The sequence below is a fragment of the Manacus vitellinus genome, unplaced genomic scaffold (genome assembly GCF_001715985.3).
Source record: "Manacus vitellinus isolate BGI_N305 unplaced genomic scaffold, ASM171598v3 scaffold_21_pilon, whole genome shotgun sequence".
NCBI lineage: Eukaryota > Metazoa > Chordata > Aves > Passeriformes > Pipridae > Manacus > Manacus vitellinus.
Genome location: NW_021939546.1, coordinates 8,426,555 through 8,445,979, shown reverse-complemented (window position 1 = coordinate 8,445,979; position 19,425 = coordinate 8,426,555). Strand labels below are relative to the sequence as shown.

Here is a 19,425-nt window from a genome sequence, read left to right as displayed (position 1 = left end):
ATAGAGGGGAACTGTGAATTAATGGTGACAACAGCTTAATCAAATTTACCATGAGAGGCAGAGGAACACTGCCAAAAGCTGTCACAGCAACACTCTATTAAAAGGAGCTTAAATAAATCAACCAGTCCAAGCCCATCCGATGCTGAAATAATTCCATCTCCCGAAGCAGGAAAACAAGACATACAATATAAACCATGGAGAGTCTGAATATCCCCAAACTGAACTGAAGAATTAAATTAGGATTGTTAAATGAGTGAATGCAAGGATATTTTCGAGTCAAATACGTAAGAACTGGAAAACAGGGGGTTTTGTGAGGAAGACACCCCCGCTCCCAATAAGCACTGACCAGCAATATGTATAATAAAGAGGAGTTAAGTCCAATTTTAAGAGCCAACATGCACTGCTGCCGGTGCTGAACTGCTGCTCCCCGGCAGGGCTGACACCATCTGCTGGCACCCACACACAGCCTTTGCTCCGGCCTCTTCCCGAGCGCCGGCACAGGAGCATCAGGAATTACAGCCCGGTCACCAGCCCCCTCCTACGGCGCACATGGAGACATTGTGCTCCACGCGCCAGGAATGCCGCGAGAAGCCTGGAAATGCTTCTATCTGAAAGGAGATTAAAAAGACTGCAGTTGTTTTCATTGGAAAGATAATAGCTAAGAGAGCTCATGATAGTGACATTTATATGGATAATGACCACACACACATTTGAAAGAGAAACAAAAGATGTACTAAAAACTCCAAGGCCGGGATGAGCCAGAAACCACTCTGAATAGGGGAGGGAAATGCTTCTGGGGAGAGTCCTCTGCAACTGCCTGTGTTGGGTTTCCTCTGCCTGCTCTTGAAATGTCTTGTCCTGGCTACTGCTGGGAAATGCAGCACCCCATGGAGACCTGCTGGGCTGCTCCGAGAGCTTTGCTGGGATGGGGGAGCCATTGTGGTTTTAAATTCTATGCAATCATGTTGCCTGTCGAACAAAAATGGTACACTTAGGTATCCAGCTGTGGGAATACTGAAAATCCCAGCTTCCCTACCCATTTTAACTACTCCCACAGGCTACTTAAATCTTAAACCATGGGAGAAGAATTTAACAGTTTTTATTGTTATTTTTAAAGCAGCGCTTGTCCCCACTCACTCTCCTGCATTCCTGTTTTTCCTGTGTGTGAGCTCAACAGTTGTGACAGAGCTTGTGCTTTTCAGTGGGCTGGTTGAGGGAGGTGAGATCCCCCTGCGAGGCCAGAGGGGTGCAGGCCCTGCTCCAGCTGGGAATGCTGAGCAGAGCGCGGAGCTGCCAGCTCGCTGCTCCCACTGGGCACGGCTGCCCTGGAGCTGGAGCTCAGCAAACATAGCTGGCTGTGGGCAGCAGTATCCTAGGAGCAGGAACCTGAGCTGAAACCCTGAAAGCTCCGTGGAACACTTGAGCATGGCTGCCTCCTCTGCAGCAAGGGTTTCACAGCATCAGCAGGTCACAGCAAAAATCCACCACGTTCCGCTCGCTCTCTCCCAAACAGGGAATTTAACGTGTTTCCTCTAAGTTAAGGCACAGTTTTTAACTAGGAAAGGGCTTTGCTCAGCAGGAAAATCTGCCTATATTAGAAAAAGTGGTCAGCATGGGGATTTGTCTCCTTAAAATATTCATCACAATCCCTGCAGCTCAGGCTGGTCCCCAAAATGTTGCTCTGTGTGTGTGTGCTGTGTGAATGTGCTCTGGCACGCTTGAAGGGAGTTTTTCATCAGCTAAACTGTCCAGCTCCCAGTGCTGTGGTTTTAATTCTCTACTGAATATCTGCCTACTAATTAGGTTGCTGTGATACTCAGACTGTTAAAAGAGAGGAGGAATCATTCCTGATAGAAATTAAACAGATAATGCACTAGCAACAAAAAAGAGCCTAAAAGGAGATGTTTTCTGTGTGGAAGATGAAACACTGAACGACTTACACCAGGAACTCAGCTGGATGCACTAAAAATTCCCAGGCAGTAGCTCAGGCATGTATGTTTCAATAACTAATAGCCTGCACATTTCCTGTTAATACTGTACTACAACCACAGTTTGCTTTGCTTTGGATAGTAATAATAAATATATACCATATATTTTACCTTAATTGTAATTTGTATAATTCTGTAAATTTGCAGGTCCTTTGGGGGCTTTTTAATATATATCTGTGCCTATATATAGCTATAGAGAGAGACATATAAATACTCTCACAGGCATGTAAAAAAATCCTTATCCTTCCTTAATTCATTACATTTGAGGGCTCCTGGCTATATGGAATATTTCTGTTCAGGACCATACAAGGGTGAGTGGAGGACCAGCCTCCTCTCCACCCTGCCCAAGACATGGGAGCACCATGGAGAGAAGCAGGTTGCTGAGAACAAAAGGAACATTTTGCTCACACAGCATGCCCTGGCCTGTGCCATTCATAGCCACAGGAGCCACAGAGTCAAACAAAATACCTAGTTTTTTAAAAAGGGACTGAATAATTTATTGGCCAAAACCAATATTTCCATGCTAAGCGAGGGGTAATCAAATCTTGTGGTTCAGGACGTAAAGTGATCGCCCAAGGAGGCACAACTTTGGATGACTGACCAGGTATTGTGGGTTTTTTCAAATTCCCTTTGAAGCCTCACACGTAGGATGGTGCTGAAGACACAGCACCCATCCTGAGGGACCTGTGATTTCAGGCAGGCTTGCACAGCTCATGTGTCCCTCTCTGAGGATGCATCAGCAGGCACTCGAGTAAAAGGACTAATCAGAAAAATCCCGTTTATGTGATACCTTCATCCACACAATGCAGAAAACTGTGGGAAGAACTGACCCTGACTCCTTAATACACCCAGTCTGTGGTCCTGGGCACGTTCCTGCACCCTGCTCAGCACTGCCTGAAAATAACTGGCTCCAAGGCCCTTCCAGTGGGAGCTCCTGCAGTCAGGTGGGATTCTACCCACAAGGGGTCATTAAAACAAGTGTCAGACACAGACAACAAGGCAGTTCCTCAGCTCTGCTGCAAAGCATTTACCACATCAATGAGGACACTCAGAAATCTTGGTCTAAACAGGAGGATTTTTTAAAAAAAAGAAAATTAAAGTCATAATAGAGAAGATACTCATCTGGCCTCCTCTCACTTTATAAGTGCATAACTTTAGGAATGTCAAACAGAAATCCCAATAAGACTTCTATGTAAATTTTCTTAGGATCATGTTTTAACAATTTATTTTGGATGGTGAAAGTTTATATTAAGTTGCAAGTAAGGCCTATGTGAGGGAATTACTAAGGTATATCACGAGCTAGCAGTGATCTGTAGAAAAGACACCTAAAGGCTACAAGTATCATTACTTTGCTTTAGAATTATTTATCCTCTCTCCACTCTCAGCCTCCCCAAGCAGGCACTGGTGTTAAGGATTTGTGTATTTTCACAATGCACACCTAATGTCCTGTTCCAGTATCAGAACCAAAAATTAAATACATATCGATATTCTTTCTGTCACAGTGTCTGGATGTATGTTTTCTATATTCACCCACAGTGCTTAGTCTGAGTAAGAAACAGATTTACACTTTGCTTTAGCCAGTCCTTGTTCAATACCAATTCCAGGACAAATTAACACAGAGTAAGAAATTGCAAAGCTATTTTAAGGTAAGAGAATCTGACTAGACCTTGACTGCCAAAAGCTACACGCAGTATATACTTGGTAAATACTGAGTGGAATTGAAAATTTAAAAATAATGAAAATAAATTCAAACTAGAATTTTGGAATCATAAATAGGAACGAATTGTAACTGCAAATGGAAATATCTAAGGGATGTTTCCAATATGAAAACTGTCTGGGTTTGTTTTTTTTTTACTGACGTGATGGCTTGATTGGCAGATTCCTCAGCTAAACAAAGAACCTCAACCCATATCCCATTGAGTTCAGTGGAAACTGGACCAAATCCAGGCTGAAAAACATCTGTCCTTTATCTCACCATTTTTTGTGTATTTGGGTTATAAGACCGTTCTGTAACAAAGTTTCTTGCACAGCATATCACCATATCGAACAATCTTGACTTTGAGGATTATGTTTAACTCATATTAATATGAAGAAAAGTACCCAGCAGAGCACCAGAGTAAGAAGCACAAAGCAAAGCAGCTCCATGTTTTATCTGAAGTGACTTGTGCAGTACTGGAGCCAGTCACAGGACTGAGAGTTTCCATGAGACGAGGTTCTACCATAAAATTCAGCACACCAACCAGCTCATTCATAAAACCTCTCCCCCAAGCATTACAGTTACTGATACTGTGAGAAAGCCCAATTCAGTTCCAGGACCAGGAGATTTTTTTTTTAATGGAAAAAAAAAGTTAACACCGATTTTCATCTCTTCCTTTAATATTAAAAATGATGTGTAAAGCTCTGCTAATCAGGTCTCTGGATAGTGCCCAATCTCTTGCCACGTGTTTCTGTTCTGGGTCCTGCCCTACGGGAATTTCTGTCAGCACATGCTCAGGAAACAGTTACACCGTTCACTCTTTCTGGACTTTTTTTTTAAGACAGACTCTATCTGAAGTTTGGTGAACCTTTGCACTAATCACTGCCAGGTGCCTCTGGCTACATTTCTGGAATGCAAGGAATCTTTTCCTTCTTTCCCTCTTTCTTCCTTTCTGCTCTTCCCCTCCTCTCCCTGTTTTGTAATAAATCCTTCAATGCACATCACCTTGCTGGGCATCACTGCATTTCTCACCCTTCTCCATGAGCAGTGAGCACCCCAGTGCCAGGGCTGTGACCAGGGCTGTGACTGCAGGACAGGACCCTGTGCTCCTGGTTCTCCCTTCTCGGGCTGTGCCCCTGCCCAGCGTGGGGAGGCGGCTGCCAGGGGAGGCTCAGGCTCTATCCCCGGCTCTGCTGCTGGTGACACACCTGTGTGTGACATCTTTAAAGCAGGGCTGAGGCAATGTCAGCCTTTTTCTGGATTTTAGATAAACACAAGATACTATTTTTCAGTCAGAATGTTGCCTTGGATTATTTGGATCCAGTTCTGCACCGTCACTCACCCACACTGAGCAGGGTCCACACGTGCCTGCAATGAGTGCAGGAGCTTCTCAGCTGTGAGGAGGAAGAGGGGCTTCATAAACATCATGGAGGACACTATCCACGGGGTCTTTAATGTGACTGAAGAGTCTTGGGTCATTTAATTGCTTTAGAGTATTTTTAATAATACCAACAACAGTGATACTAAACCAATTTAATGTTCAAAATTACAGAGGAGCCAAAGGAGTCCTCTCCTGGTGCACTGAGGATTTCTGTGTGGGCCTTCTCTTTGGCTACAGAGGGACTTCCTGAAACACTGTCTTTTCTAACAAATACACGTCTGAGTTGGGTGTAAAACATAACTCGGTATCTGTCACACACTTCATCATCCACACAAACTCACACAGACACACAAACACGTTTTTTCTATGTTAAATGAGTATCTCTATAATTGTTCTGACCTAAGACGAGCAATTTCTGCAGAGCAATTAATCACAGTGACCATAATGGGAACTGTGCCAATCTAAAAGATGTTTTTATCTGTAAGGGTTTGTTCAGAAACCTTTGAAATGAAGTTGATGAACTGCTATAGTGGAAGCTGCTACACTGACTTGTGTATTCTGTTGTAAACGAAGAGTATGCAAGGGAAATTTGAAAACTTATTCTTGCTAACAATACAGCAGGAAAATGTATTTCAAAGTGAAAGAAAATCCTTATTAATGTGGTCAAAGAAACATCCAAATGTATTTAAATAAAAAGTGCTGCCTTAGGTTCAAGTGATTGCCAGGAAGTCAATTACCAAGACATGTAATCAAACACAGAGACTGTGTGCTCAGTGTTACCCGGCATGTGCTGCATGCTTGACTGACCTATCTGATTTCAGTCATTTAAGGTCATTATTCTCTGGCAAGAACGCAGCAAGATGCTTACAGGTGATGTCTGCTTTCTTCAAGTTTGCCATCTGAAAAGTGCTGCCCCTGTAGTGGGAGGTGTTCAAGTAACTTCATCACTCGTTACACCACTCTACACTACTGTGTTTGGTGTGTAAGGTTTACAGCCAACAGGAGTTTCGCTTCAAAAGCAAAACGAAGTTTGAAAAAAAAAAAATCAGCTTTACAGGTGTTAAGTATAAACTTAAATACAGGTAAGACCAGTAATGGCTAAAATCATTAAGTAATGCAGAAGACCTCTGGTTGAATGCAGCTTAAATACCTTCTGAGTTAGACCAACTCCTTTAACCCCCCACCTTCTCCTGTAACTCTTATTTCTGACTCTAAGACAGTTTTCTACAGAGTCTCCTCTGGGCAGGCAACGTGGCCCTTCCTTTGAGATGCACTACTGAAGGCCCTCTCATGAGTGTCATTCCAGCCCTCTCAGAAACACAAATTAAATACATGCCCACCTCTTTCTGCCGATGGACAAACAGTATTTACCCTGTGATCTGGCACTGAGTGCTCCTTAACCACGTAATCACTGAAATGAGCCTGTGCTAAGGCTAATTTTGCTTTAAGGTGGGGAGGGGGGAAACCTGTATAAGCCTATCTGGACATGATTATAAATGAATTCTGATCACATTTTCTACAGTGAGATAAATGACTTGGGATTGGAAAGCAGATGCTTTTAATCACTGCTGTTCTTTGTTACACGAGCCCAGTGCCCACCTGTACATTGTTCTTTCTCTGGACAGATGTACTGATGCCCCTTTTGCGTGCTCAGATCCATAACACCGAGATAAATTATGATGGGTTCTTGGCTTCCTCCACTGAAAATGTTTTCAGCTGTCAGAGATATCTGTTTCTTGTTATTGGTTTTAGTGCTTTTGAAAGAAAGACTAAAACACTGACTTGTGTATGCTGTTATAAATGAAGAGTATTCTCCAGTGGAATGAAGTGAATGAGGGATGTATCTCCCTGCTCTGTTACAAAGTCTGGGTAGGTATTTAGTTCTCTGAAGTACTTACAAAGGCTCTAACAACAAGCTAGTTCCTAGTCAATTGATTTGTATGAACTCACAAACTTAATTAACGTGATTAATAAATAAACAAGATTAATAAAAATTAGACAGAAGTAGCTAAGACACCTAATTGTCGCTTAAAGTAATGAGAATTAGGAACACAAATGTATTTTCCTACCTGGCCTGAATCCTTGCAGCTCAAGGGGACAGCACAGCATATTGAAAAAAATCTCCCCATGTAACACACAAGATTTTATCCTTTGTGTTTCAATCTTAAAGATATCAGGGATTTCAAATCTGGTTTTCCTGGGTTGGGCAGAAGGAAGGCTCTGTGTACCTTGTGTTACTTTATGTAAGAAGAAATGAAGGACTAAATTTTTAACAGAGAACTCTCTACATTTCAGTATTTCTGTGATATTTGAAATAACAGGTGCTAAGAAGCAAGCAAACAAAAATTCTGATGTTTAAGCTGCCTGATTAAAATGTCTCTTTTCACTTCATAGCTCTAAAGTCCTGTTTCTTGTGATTATTTGTATGGGTCAGTGTCACTTCAGGGGGGTCTGGCCTGTGGTCTGGGCTGGTTGCAGTTGGCTGGTGAGAAGCGCAGGCAACAGAGAGTTGTGTGAGCACCTTCCTCTAACCTTGGCTTACTTAGTCCTTTATGTTAAAGGCTCACGAGTTTGGGTTCAGAGTCCTCATTAATCACCACCTACGGACATCACAGATGCCTTAATCCCACTAGTTCTTCGTTTACTGTTGTGTTTACAGAGCAGAAATGACCTAATTTACCACAGGAATATTAAAAAAATAGTTTCCCTTTCCTTTCCCTTGGAGACTCATCACTTTCCCAATACAGTCATTATTTGCCAGTGCCCAGGTTCTGTTGGGAGCAGAAGTGCTGCTTGTCAGGGGCAGCACAAGTGACAGAGAGCCCCAGTCACACACACAGAGCCTGTGTTCAGGGCCTACAAAGTGACCTTGTTGGGTCATTACATCAAACTGGTGCAAATCCCAAACCTGGTGCCACCACTCGAACTCACTTAACTTCACTCATATCACTTTCACTTAAGCTGATAATTTATCTCACTGAATATTCTAAACTGGAATATACAGGGATAGTCTACAAACGAAACTAAGTACACTTTTAGATGGCTTGGATAACAACAGCTAAAAAAACAGCAGAAAGGAAGCCAAGTGCAACATTCTCCCAAGATTTAATACTAAAAGCTGTTTTTCTGTCTTCATTCTGCTACAAATCAAAATAGACTATTTCTGCAATGGTCAAAATGAAACCCAGTCAGACATGGCAAATGCTACAAGAAATACTGAAATAAACCTTTGCTACCTGAAATAAAAAATAAAGATATATTTAAGCCCGAATCATGCCAAGTCCACTTTCTGCATGCCAAAGTATTTCTCAGTCACCCACTTTCAGCCTAATTAATATCACTGTAAGTAAAATTTTTTTGGTGTAGCATACACTTCATACCAGAATTTGAAAAAATGCCCTCCATATTGAATAAAGCCAGAATAAATACATTTGGTAATGAAGTCAGATTTTGTTAGAACATTTTCAAGTGAATTAGATAATTTCGTCAAACTATTTAAATGTCTCAGCAAACCATTTGGGAAAATTGACTGCTGCACTTGGTATTGACTTTGGCAAAGGATGGTCTAACATGGGGCTTTTTTGTAAAAAAAAAAAAAGAAAAAGCCTTTAAATCAAACTCTGAATCTCATGTCAAACTCGAGCAGACTATTTGTACTCCGCCTCATGTCGTTTTTGGCGTCTTGCATATTTGATGACTCAGTAATTAGATTTTTTGATAGTAATCACTTGGTTCATTCCAGAGCCTCAGCCTCTGCGATCCAGCCTTGTCATCGTTTGATTCAGAGGGCAGGAATCCTCTGCGTTGACTGGAACAGGAACGCTGAGACAGCTGACAAATGAGGCCAAACATTCCGTGTGTGCCAGAAAGCTGGAGCAGTTCACATGGAGAAAGGCAGTGTTGGGTGTTTCTTTCCCGTTGTGAACCATATGTAAGTTATATGAGTAACAGCAAAGGGGGAACAGTCCTGGAACCCAGTGGCTCCAAGCACTGGATTATTAAGTGATTTTACCCAGTTAAATGGATGAATGCTTTGAACAAAACTGTGCTAAATGAAATTCGAGGACTATTAGTTCACACCAAGTTTCTGTACTTGCAATTAAGATGTCATGCACGGGCTGTATTTCAGCAGTCATTAATAATGTAGGCATAAACCACTGAATACAGTACAAGGATCTTGGACTGGGTATGACAAAGCTGAATGCAGACTGAGTTTAGAAAATGGTGTTTGAGATCCTGAAAAATTCCAAGTAATTATGTCATGAAACCAGATGCCCTGTTTTAAAATCACTGCTCAGAAATACATTCCACTCTCCGTTCCCTGATGTTTGGCTCACAATTAGAAACCTGTTACAATCTCGTTCCCATATTTTGTCACAGAATATTAACTACAGTGTTGGGCAAAGACTTTACTTAGGTCTATGAGCACCGAAACAATAAATCAGCCCTGTTGTCTCCTCCAAGAACTGCACTAGAACTGAGATCAGCAGAGACAATTCTGATGTAAACTTTAGCCTATGCTAATGATCAAAATGTCTGCAGCAGGAGCTCAGTGAGGCTCAGCTCACTCAGTGTGGTGTTCCTGCTGAAAGGGAAGTGCTGTGCTCTGGAATAGAGACACGAGAGGCAGGAATGAGAATTCATTTGGGAGCTTCCGACCCCTCAATCTGGAGAACTGTCTGCTGCCCTCACTCTGGTCAAGTCTTTGCTTTCCTTTCCTATTAGCAGTTACAGAACACAAAGTGCTTTAGAAACAAATCCACCTTCCTGACAGCCCATTAAATCCTTCCCATAGCATATCCTTACTTTATTTCACTCTTGGTTGGGATTTTTTGCATTAACTCCCCTAGGAACCAACTCAAAGAGGAAACAGCAGCACACTGGGGAGCAGTCAGAGGGAGGGATCCCACTCCCCCAGGCTCAAGCAGTCCCATTCTCCATGGATGAATAGGTCATGGATGACCTTCCCTGTGGACTGTCTGTCTCCATTCCTCCTATTTGCATCACTGCTTTCTTTGCTACAGAAAACTTCCTATTATCTGGTGTAACTTCCAATGCCTCCTGTTGGCCACAGGAGGCTCTGCCATGGGCATGAGGTCTGCCAACAGGAAATACAAGGTCAGGAATGTGGCAGGGCAGGGAAGGAGAAGGGTTTGGCACAGGTATTTTATAGGACAGGGACAGGATAAGTCTGTTCCTATGATGGGCAGATGCATCACATGATGGGAAGGGACACTGGTACCTGCACTGGCCAAGGTCAGAAGAGGTGGCTGAAGGAGGAGCAGGGTATAGAAGCTCAGCTTGCTGCAGTATTCATTTCCCAATTAGGAAAAATAAAAGCAGTAACTGGTTCCTAAATGAATTTCCTCAATGAGATTGTTCTTCAACTACTCCAGGTGTAATTTTCTTTCCTGTGCCCCTTCCATGCCACACACACTCTGCCTTCTGCCCTTTGCTTAAAAACCTTCTGGGCTTTCCTTCCCCCACATAAAAGATGACAAAGGTCAGTCACTGGACTAGGATGGGAAAACTCTACATTCAATCGCTGTATTTGCTAAAGAACCCAAACATGTTCTTAGGGAAAAAGAATCCCTTAAATCTCTCTGTATCCCAAGTTCCCATCAGTAAAGCAAAATCAGTTCCCTCCCCATCCAAAGTGCTGGGAAGTGAAACTCTAAGTTTGATGTTTAATTTGTATGAGGCCAAGCACAAAAAAAAAAATCTGAGCAAAAAGATTAGAGCAGAATTTTGTGGCTTACAGAGATTCTTTACTGTTGAGAAGATGTTATGAGATCCTTGAGCAAATGGTGCTTTAGAAATATCCCAGATTGTAGCCATGCAATGCAATCTGTACTGTAGCAGTGCAATCCATACAATCAATGGGATTAAACACTCTTCCCTGATTAGGATCTCAGTGGTTCAAGCCTGCTGCTGAGAGATGGATTACAGAAAACCTTATCGGAGAGCAAGGAAGTGAGAAAGCCTGTGGCTCTGACACTGAGTCTTACTAAAGCAAACACTGCCTGATTCCTGAGTGACTCATAGTTTTTACCCTTTGAGAGATTTCTCATTTTAGCTGAGAAAAGTTCTCTGTGCTTATCCAAACCTACAAGAATTCATCCAGGAAGAATTAAAAAACAAAATCTAAATGTGATTGCATGCTATGGAGAAAAAAATCCCAGTGTGTTCTGTTGAAGACAAGGACAAGGCCCTGAACAACCTGATAGTAAGTTTGCCTTGCTTTGCACAGGGGATGGATGAGATTACCTTCTGAGGTCTCTTCAAAACTAAATTATTCTGTGACTCTAAACCAAACAAAATCGCTTAGTTTGGACCAGTGTTTTCTTCTGAAACAGCATCCACACAAAATAAAATAGTTAATCATTCTTTATCATGCCAGACAGAGGCCAGGAGTGTTTGGCACACATACCCTTCCCTGGCACTGTCCAACGGCGACTGCTGGTGATGTGGGCTGGGAAGGGCAGAGTCGAGCGGAAGGTGCCTTGAAGGGATGTCATGAGGGGACGGCAGCACACCTGGGGAGGGGCCGTTGTGGCTGCTGCTGGAACCACTGTACATGCCTGGGAACACACAGCACGTGGCAAAACAAAATTACCAGGGCAGCACCCAAGTAAGTCCTGTAGAGTCCCCAACTCCCTCCCCATTCCCCCAGCCGTCCCTGAGACACAAGCCCTCAGCAGAGCGTCCTGTCAGCAGATGCAGCTGTGCCTGAACAGCACCCAGAGCTGGGCTATGGTATTTTGACATGTGTCCTCTTTCCAACCCTCTTCAGGAGCCCACCTTTTCCTTGTTGTGACTGCAGAGCTGTAGGACTCCTCCTGACAGCCAGCAGGGCTTGGCAGGACTCTCATCCTGCCTTTCCCACAGTTGTGAGTGGGAACCCCCAGTGCTGAGGTGGAGCACGATGGAGCTCACACAGAGAGCAGAGCAGGCTGTGGTACCTTGTCAGCACCACACTGGACACTGAACTGTGTGTGCACAAGGGGAACCAGGACCTGGGGGTTTGTTCTTGTTCATTTCAAACTTTGTAATTTGACTTTCCATTAGCATGCTGATGGACACCCCAGACCATTTAAAAATATCACATATTGATACAAATGAAACCCCAATAAATTAAGTGCAGAGAGGAGCGAAGAGACATTTTTAATGAGACCAAGAGAAGGTTTACTAGTACACAGAGGCACTGAAGGGGTGTGGATGTGCCATTTTCTGGGGACTCTGACCACTCTCCTCGACCACACCAGTCAGGCACCATCTGCCCTCTCCCACTCGGTGTGTGCAGAGCAGCACGTTCAGGATGACAGAGCCGTGTGCCAGCCGTGCTTGGCCGTGTCCCGTGTCACTGACAGGGCTCTGGACTGCCCTCCTCCCAAACCCTCCCAGGGACATGGAACAAGCAGAAGGCAACATGAAAATCTGGAGAGTGGAGAATGTGTGACACCCTCGGGGCGGAGAAGCCACGGCTGAATGTCAGCATCTGTTTCTGTGTGAGACTGAAGAGCAGAACCACTAAGGCAAGATTCCAGCCACCTTTGTCAGGGACTTCAGATGAGTCAAAACCCCCTGTTGAACAATGAGTCCTCAGCTGCTGACAGATCTAAAGCAACAAAAATGAACCACATCATCTCTGTCTCCCACTAGACAGAACATTTGTCAACCAGCCAGTGAAACCAACTTGCTTTCTGCACTGCACGCCAGACAGAAGGGCTTTAAGAAGTCAGATGTTCCCAGGTGATGTGAGGATTTATTTGTCAAAGCTTCTTCTGATAACAGTAAGTCAGTAGCTGGGATGCTGCATTGTGAAAATGCTGTTTTTCTACTGGTGGCTTCAGTCCATTTCATAATGCAACACTTTCCACTTCCCCCACATCCTCACTGGTCATACATTCACTGTCGGGCTCAGAAGATGAGCCAAATACCAATTTGACCTTGACTGTTCAGTGTCATTTCACACTTCAGCTGTATTTCCTACACCACCAGTTCAGGTATATTGGCAGCACAGCCTGGAGGAAACTGCTGAACCTAAAATGAGCTGTTCACGCTCTCCGAGGCTCCCAGAGTGCTGCTGGGCTGTCAGTAATTCACACAAAAAGCTCAAAAGCCCTCAAAAAGTAGTTTTAGCAGTGTGGTGGCCAGAAACATATTCAATATTTTATCTTTCAATCCCACCCCTGAACAGTTCACGAATGTTTAAGATGTCTCTCCTGGCCTGTTCCTTACTGTCCCAGCTACTGAGGATAGTTCAGTTCTTTGCTTGAGGTGATGAGAAAGACAGAGTAGCTGAGTACCTACCAGCAGCATAACCCTCTAGAGAAGCAAGAAAATGTAAAAAACCCACCCCACAACTCTGTATGTCCAGCAACTGAGCCCTGCATGTGTCCCAGCTGAGCCCTGCCCGCCTCTCCTGCAGTGGGAACACTAATTTTGGGTGTCACTCTCTGGTTTCCAGCTGCCAGGATTCACAGAATGTGTCAGAACACAATGATCTTTGAGGTGTTTGTCAAATGTGGTTGAGTTTGGCCAATGGATTAAAAAAATACTGTGGGGAAGGGGACTGACACATGTGGACAGAGAGGCCAGAGAAAGGATTATGTAAGCCTTGCTTCCAGAGGAAATGGGCCTAAACCCAGATCCTGCTTTGCACAGTGCACATCCCTTGGACACGGGGCTGGTGGGGCACGAGGGAGCTGCGAGGCTGCTCCGGCATCAGACACAGCCATGGTGCTCCTGGGGCTTGGAGTGAGGCTGAGCCTGCACAGCCTGCCCTGGGGATGGGGCTGCATCCACCCCTGAAGCTCCTGGATAGGGGGGAAGCCAAAACATGAGCCAGCATAGTCAAAGAATCAACTCAACTCCTCACTTACTGAACTTGCATGGGGTGTCTGCCTGTCATTCTGGAGCACTTCCAGGGCCATGTGGCACACACAGTGGAAGATGGGATTTACTGTGGATTCTGTGTGTGTCTGCAAGGACATATTACTCACTTCTGTTGGGTCTTGGAGAACTGAAGTGGTACTTCTTTAAAGTTCAAAGTTACTTATCCTACACAGTGCAGAACAAGGGCACTCCAACAGAACATTCACTTTACTGCCTTCAAGGGACAGACTTTCCTCTGGCCATGGGCCCTGTGAATCCATCAGCTATCAGCCAGTTATGCTGCTACTGGAATCCAGTTTGACTTGTTTCTATTCTGGACTTAATGCACTCAAAGTTTGGAGCTGCTGTCACTTTGGTCCCATGACTCCTTAATGGTATGTTCATGGCTGTTAAGCCCAAAGATGGTGCTTTTGAAGAAAATATTGGCAGTGATGTTTATCAGAAAAGAGAGTGAACTGTCTTGTTCAGGGAAGCAGGAGGCATCTGCTGATATGGGGTGTACAAAGTCCTTCCCACTGCCAAACCTAAGAGAAATGAAGAGTTGTCTGAGTGGAGAGAAATGCTGGTTCTATTGCCTGGATCCCCCTTTCCAGGAAACCAGGTGCCCCTACAATGGAAGGAGTCAAGGGGAGAAGTGCAATTGCTAATCCAGTCTCAGTATTATTAAGACTTCCAAAATTTCATTTCTTTTACAGTTTTTCTTCCTTTTTTTTTCAGTGCTGAGTTCTAATATTCTGAGTCCCTGCAGTCACATAGAAGCCTTTGGAAGCTCTTATGAGGGACTCCTGCAAGTGCAGCCCACGCCAGGCCTGTGCACCTTGGGCCTCTTCACACATTGACCACCTCAGCTTGTAAATATATGTCATCAATCAGTATTTTAAATGGCTTGGCCTTTAACCTCAACATCTGTGGCCAGAACAGAACTCTGAGCATCTGTGACTAGCAGCCTTTTTTCCCCCCTCAATTTTATAATAATAAAACATGCCCAAGGAAAATGCCTACGCAGAGACACTTCCTTTGCAGGGAGAGTGATATGAGGATTCAGGCACAGCCAGAGTTCAATGTGTGCAGCCATGAAGCATCTTAGTTATGGGGAGAGAAAAGGTGGAAGATCTCAGCAAACAATGGGTTTCTCTGACTGCAGAAACATTCTTCTGCTCACTGTCTTACCCAGTCCTAAGCACAAACCTGCTTTGAAGTCGGACACGAGGGATGGGAGCTTTTTCAATATTTCATTTTTTTCTGTGATGGGCTTTCATCCCTGACATATTTAAAATGTGCTTTAACTTGGAGAAAGGCAAAACTGAAATTCTCCAGGAATCCAAATGATCCCTAAAGCCCAGAGCTCTGCACGTTAATAATGTGGTTTCTTTGAAAAAAACCAACACCACAAAAACCAAACTCAAAACAAAAACCCAAACCACGAACGTTTTCATGGTGGAATCACGAGGACATCATACACTGTATTTATCCATATCGACCCTATATACAGTATTATAGCTGATTTCTCCAAAGTCTCTCTGCTTATTTGAAAGAGCACATGTGCAATCAGTGCAGACTATAGGTGGCAGCAGGAATGTCCTTATGCTTTAATTCTGTAAGGATCAGCACTTTGGCTTATGTGCCCTAAATAATGACAGATGAACAGTTTTGCCTGTGGAACTGTGCTACACATACTACGAAGCAACTTCTGTTCCACCGTAAAACAGCCTTTCAAATCTTGATTTATTTTCCCTGGCACTTCTTCATAGTGTGCATGTGATGGGGTCTCATATGCAGTGACCCAATGAAGTATCAGGGAAGATTTACAGGTTTTTTAAAACATCCTGGTGATGGATTGATATAATCAGCACAGAAATCATATCAGAGAAAGCCAGAGTTATGGATAGATAAAATCCTTAATTTCACAAGAGGTTCTTAGAAATGACACTGAGAAGTTAGGGATGGTCTGTTTATCCGTAAGCTAATAACTTTTTTCCTGTTTTATTGTTGTCACTTGGAAACTGAGGTTATTTCTGAGGATCCTAAAGTGCAGGCTGTTCTCAGGGAAATGTCACTGTTCTCTCCTGCCCTGCCTGGAATCCGGAGGCCAAGCCATGATTCAGTTACATTGGACTCTCAAGGGGAGAGCAGAGGCCAGTGCTGCCCTCACAAACCTTCACAGTGCAGGTGACACAGGCAGAGAATGGAAATAATCCCTACACGTCCCTGCAGCTTTCTCCCACTTTTTGAGGAGCCACTGTGAGTGCAGACTCCCAGGGGAACCATGTCAGAATCAGGGGGTATTTCCCTTTCTACTCCATTCTGTTCACCAGTTATATTCCAACATTTTAGTGCAACCTCAAGGAGATGCCAATCAGGATGCATTTTTTAGTTTTAAGATTTGGAGTAAGAAACAAAAAAAAAAGGAAGGAGATTCTTGCCTAAGTAAGGCAGGTTACAATTACAGTGCTGGCTAAACACAGAACCTGAGATGGCACATCCCTGATCCTCTGCTGGGGTTCAAATATTGTGAATCTAGACCTTGTTTTCCACAGAAGGGAATGGAAGCATCCTTTTCTCTTCCTATAAAAAGCATAGAGCAGTCTGAAGTCCCTGAAAGGGGCCGGCTCTTGTTCAAACCACAACAAAGAGAGGAGGACTGAAAGAAAGATTGAAAACTAGGAAAGATAATTAAAACAAGGTTTGACATTTCCAATTCAAGTTTTCTCTCCATTCACACATCACCATATCATCTGTTACAATCACACAGTGCATGATAACACACAGCCTCATCAACCTTCCAGCAGCTCCCGAAGAAAACCCTCCTGCTGTGTTGAGCACTCGCTTGGCATTAGCACAGCTCGTGCACCTGCACTCTGCCAAGGCCAAGGCCAACTTTCAGAAGAGCACAAATGGATGGAGACACCCTTTCAGCAGGGCTGCTGCCCCCTTCACGTGACATTAATAGGAGCTACTTGGCTGACTAATGCTGAAAAAAAAAAAAGGCCTTAGTAAACAACTCACAACATTATTTCATCTTATTTGTTGGTCTGGGTTTTCTTCATCTTCCACAGTGACAAATCAGACCCATAAGCTTTTCTAAAAGTCCTCTGTTATATGACATATTAAGCACCATGCTTATTAGGAGTATTCTTACCTGTAATTAAATCATGAGGACCTACAGTTCTACCACACTTCCCATCCAGAATGTGCTGTGAAGATGTGTGGAGTTGTTGCATAGCTAAGCATTCACTCAGTACGTCTTGTTCGATATCAGTACAGGACTTTAGCTACAAGAGGAGGATAAAAGAAACATTTTATTTCAAAGTAAAATCAAATTATTTCTAATTAAATTCATATGTCTCCTTAAAGATTATATATAGAAGGGATTAATGTCATTCTTAGAAACTCAGTGTAATTAAGGATGTATCCTTAAGTACTTGGTATTTTTAATTAGAGATAACTTTGGTTTTCTGAAGTGCAGAAGCTAAGTGTGCTAATCTTAAATCAACAACACTTTGCTTCGTAAAATAATGTACCCTGTGTTTCTTCAAACCTTCCCGAGTAATTGAACTGCACATTTTCAGGCTTTCTGTAGTTTCCTGGGTTCTGTGGCAAAAGGATTGCATCACCTTCTAACTGTGACACTTGGGAAGACATTTGATAGGGAAAGAAAAGCGTCTGTTCTTATCAGATTAGAACTGGTGGAATAAGGGGCTGTCAGTGATGTGTGAGAGGTACCACCGATGTCTCAGCTGCGCTCCCTGTAAATTAAAGCTCTGGCAAAAGTGTCTGAAGCAAACTCTTGAAAACCACAATGTCGATCATATTAAAAACAGCAGGAGAGGAGAATTAAGAAAGAAAAGCATTTCTAATTCTCTTTCAAACATGCTGATGCTGCCAAGCTTTTGTCATAACAGAGTGCTCGCATTACACAAACAGCCATCATGTTCTACAGCCATTAATAAATAGTTATTGTCCTTACGGGTACAGCCTCACATACCGATCTCCCCTGGGCTTGGTTATTCTAAATAAAGGGCCCAGGCAAACCTATTTACAATTCTGCTCTATAGCCATTTGTGGGTTCGAGATAAACATCTGACATTTGGATCACAAAGTGCATCTGCAGCCAATTAAACTACTACTAAATTAACAGCTAACTTTCTCCTGTTTTGTTCTTGTAAAGCCTTTCAGAACAACCAAATATCACCACTGCAGTAATCCCCTCAGCTATGAACCAAATACTCGGGATTCCTTTGATACAACTCTAAGCTCAGGTATTTTGTTTTATATCAGAGATGGCACATTTTGGTAGCATATCTCAACCAAGACATGTTGGCAGAACAGCCTGTTAAGTTTTCTTTCTTGGCTAAGTGATGTCCACTCAGAACTCCTGGGAAGGTGATACCAACAGACAACTGCCTTTGCTGAGGTACAACCAAAAACGAGCAAGTGAATATAAACAGTCTTTCCACCATTTTTCCTAAATCTGAAATCCAAAGCAGACTGCCACCATTTCAGTAACACTGACATTTGCTTAGTTGTGGAAGGTGGTGGGGGTTTTTCCCATAATACATTTAAGTTAAATATTTTGGGTGTTCTTATTTCTTTATGAGCCAGATTTGCTTTGATCCCTTTTAAGAGAGCCTGACCAAAAGGCAGTCTAAATCTGCTGCTTTTTCAGGTGCTTTTTAATTTTGAGGACAAAAGACATGGGATCAAGTATTCATAAAGTTATCATGGATAAATGAGACAGGAAATCTGAAGATGATTTCAAGCCACTGGCGGAGTGCAGATTTAGACTGGTCTACTAAATAAGGTGTGGGAGGCAAGGGAGTAATATAATTTTAAGATAGATTTGATAAGTCTATAGGAGGGTATGTGTATGCACACAGGAAAATTCCTCAAGACAGGAGATTAAGTGATAAGAATCCCTAGATATTCTGATGTATTGGTACATCCAACCAGCCTAAGTCTGCAGTTGATGTGCACCAAATTTGTCCTGTATTGATTCTGTGCTTAAGAGCTCCTGCTGCTGATGCAGGAAGTACTTTGTGCCCCTCAACGCAGTTTGGATTTAGGTTTCTTTTTTTCCACCTTCCTCCACAGAACTGGAACAAGGCCTCAGCAGGTGGCAGGGTGTGACAGTGGGGACTGTCCCTTAGACCAGGTGTAAAGGGTGGTAACACATTAATGCATTCAGCCCAGTACACAGAGCCGAACAAATGATATCCAGGTTTGGTATCAGGAAATATTCCTCCTTGTCCCCCTGAAGTATGCCAGCAACCACAGGAAGGAAAAATGAGGAAGTTCTCTTCTTTGAAATAGGGAGCACGGTTGCTTTCCACAATCTGATGAGAATTTCATGTATCAAAATCTTCCTGTCACAAAGATCTTGCTATTGCAAAAGACTCTGGTGCCAGAGTCAACTTCTTTCTGTGGCCAATTACTGCTATGGCTTTCTGACTTTTACTCTCATT

The 19,425-nt window shown here is 43.2% G+C and overlaps 1 protein-coding gene across 1 annotated transcript in view; it reads right to left on the bottom strand.

Annotated features, from left to right (window-relative positions):
* Positions 1-19,425, bottom strand: part of GLIS1 (GLIS family zinc finger 1) — a 181,713-nt gene that overhangs the window by 8,906 nt on the left and 153,382 nt on the right. Inside the window, exons 6-7 of the mRNA XM_008925189.3 lie at positions 17,103-17,235; positions 11,496-11,646 (exon numbers count right to left, since the gene is read on the bottom strand). Of these exons, the coding sequence (XP_008923437.3) occupies positions 11,496-11,646; positions 17,103-17,235 (284 nt within the window). The remainder of the gene's footprint in view (positions 1-11,495; positions 11,647-17,102; positions 17,236-19,425) is intronic.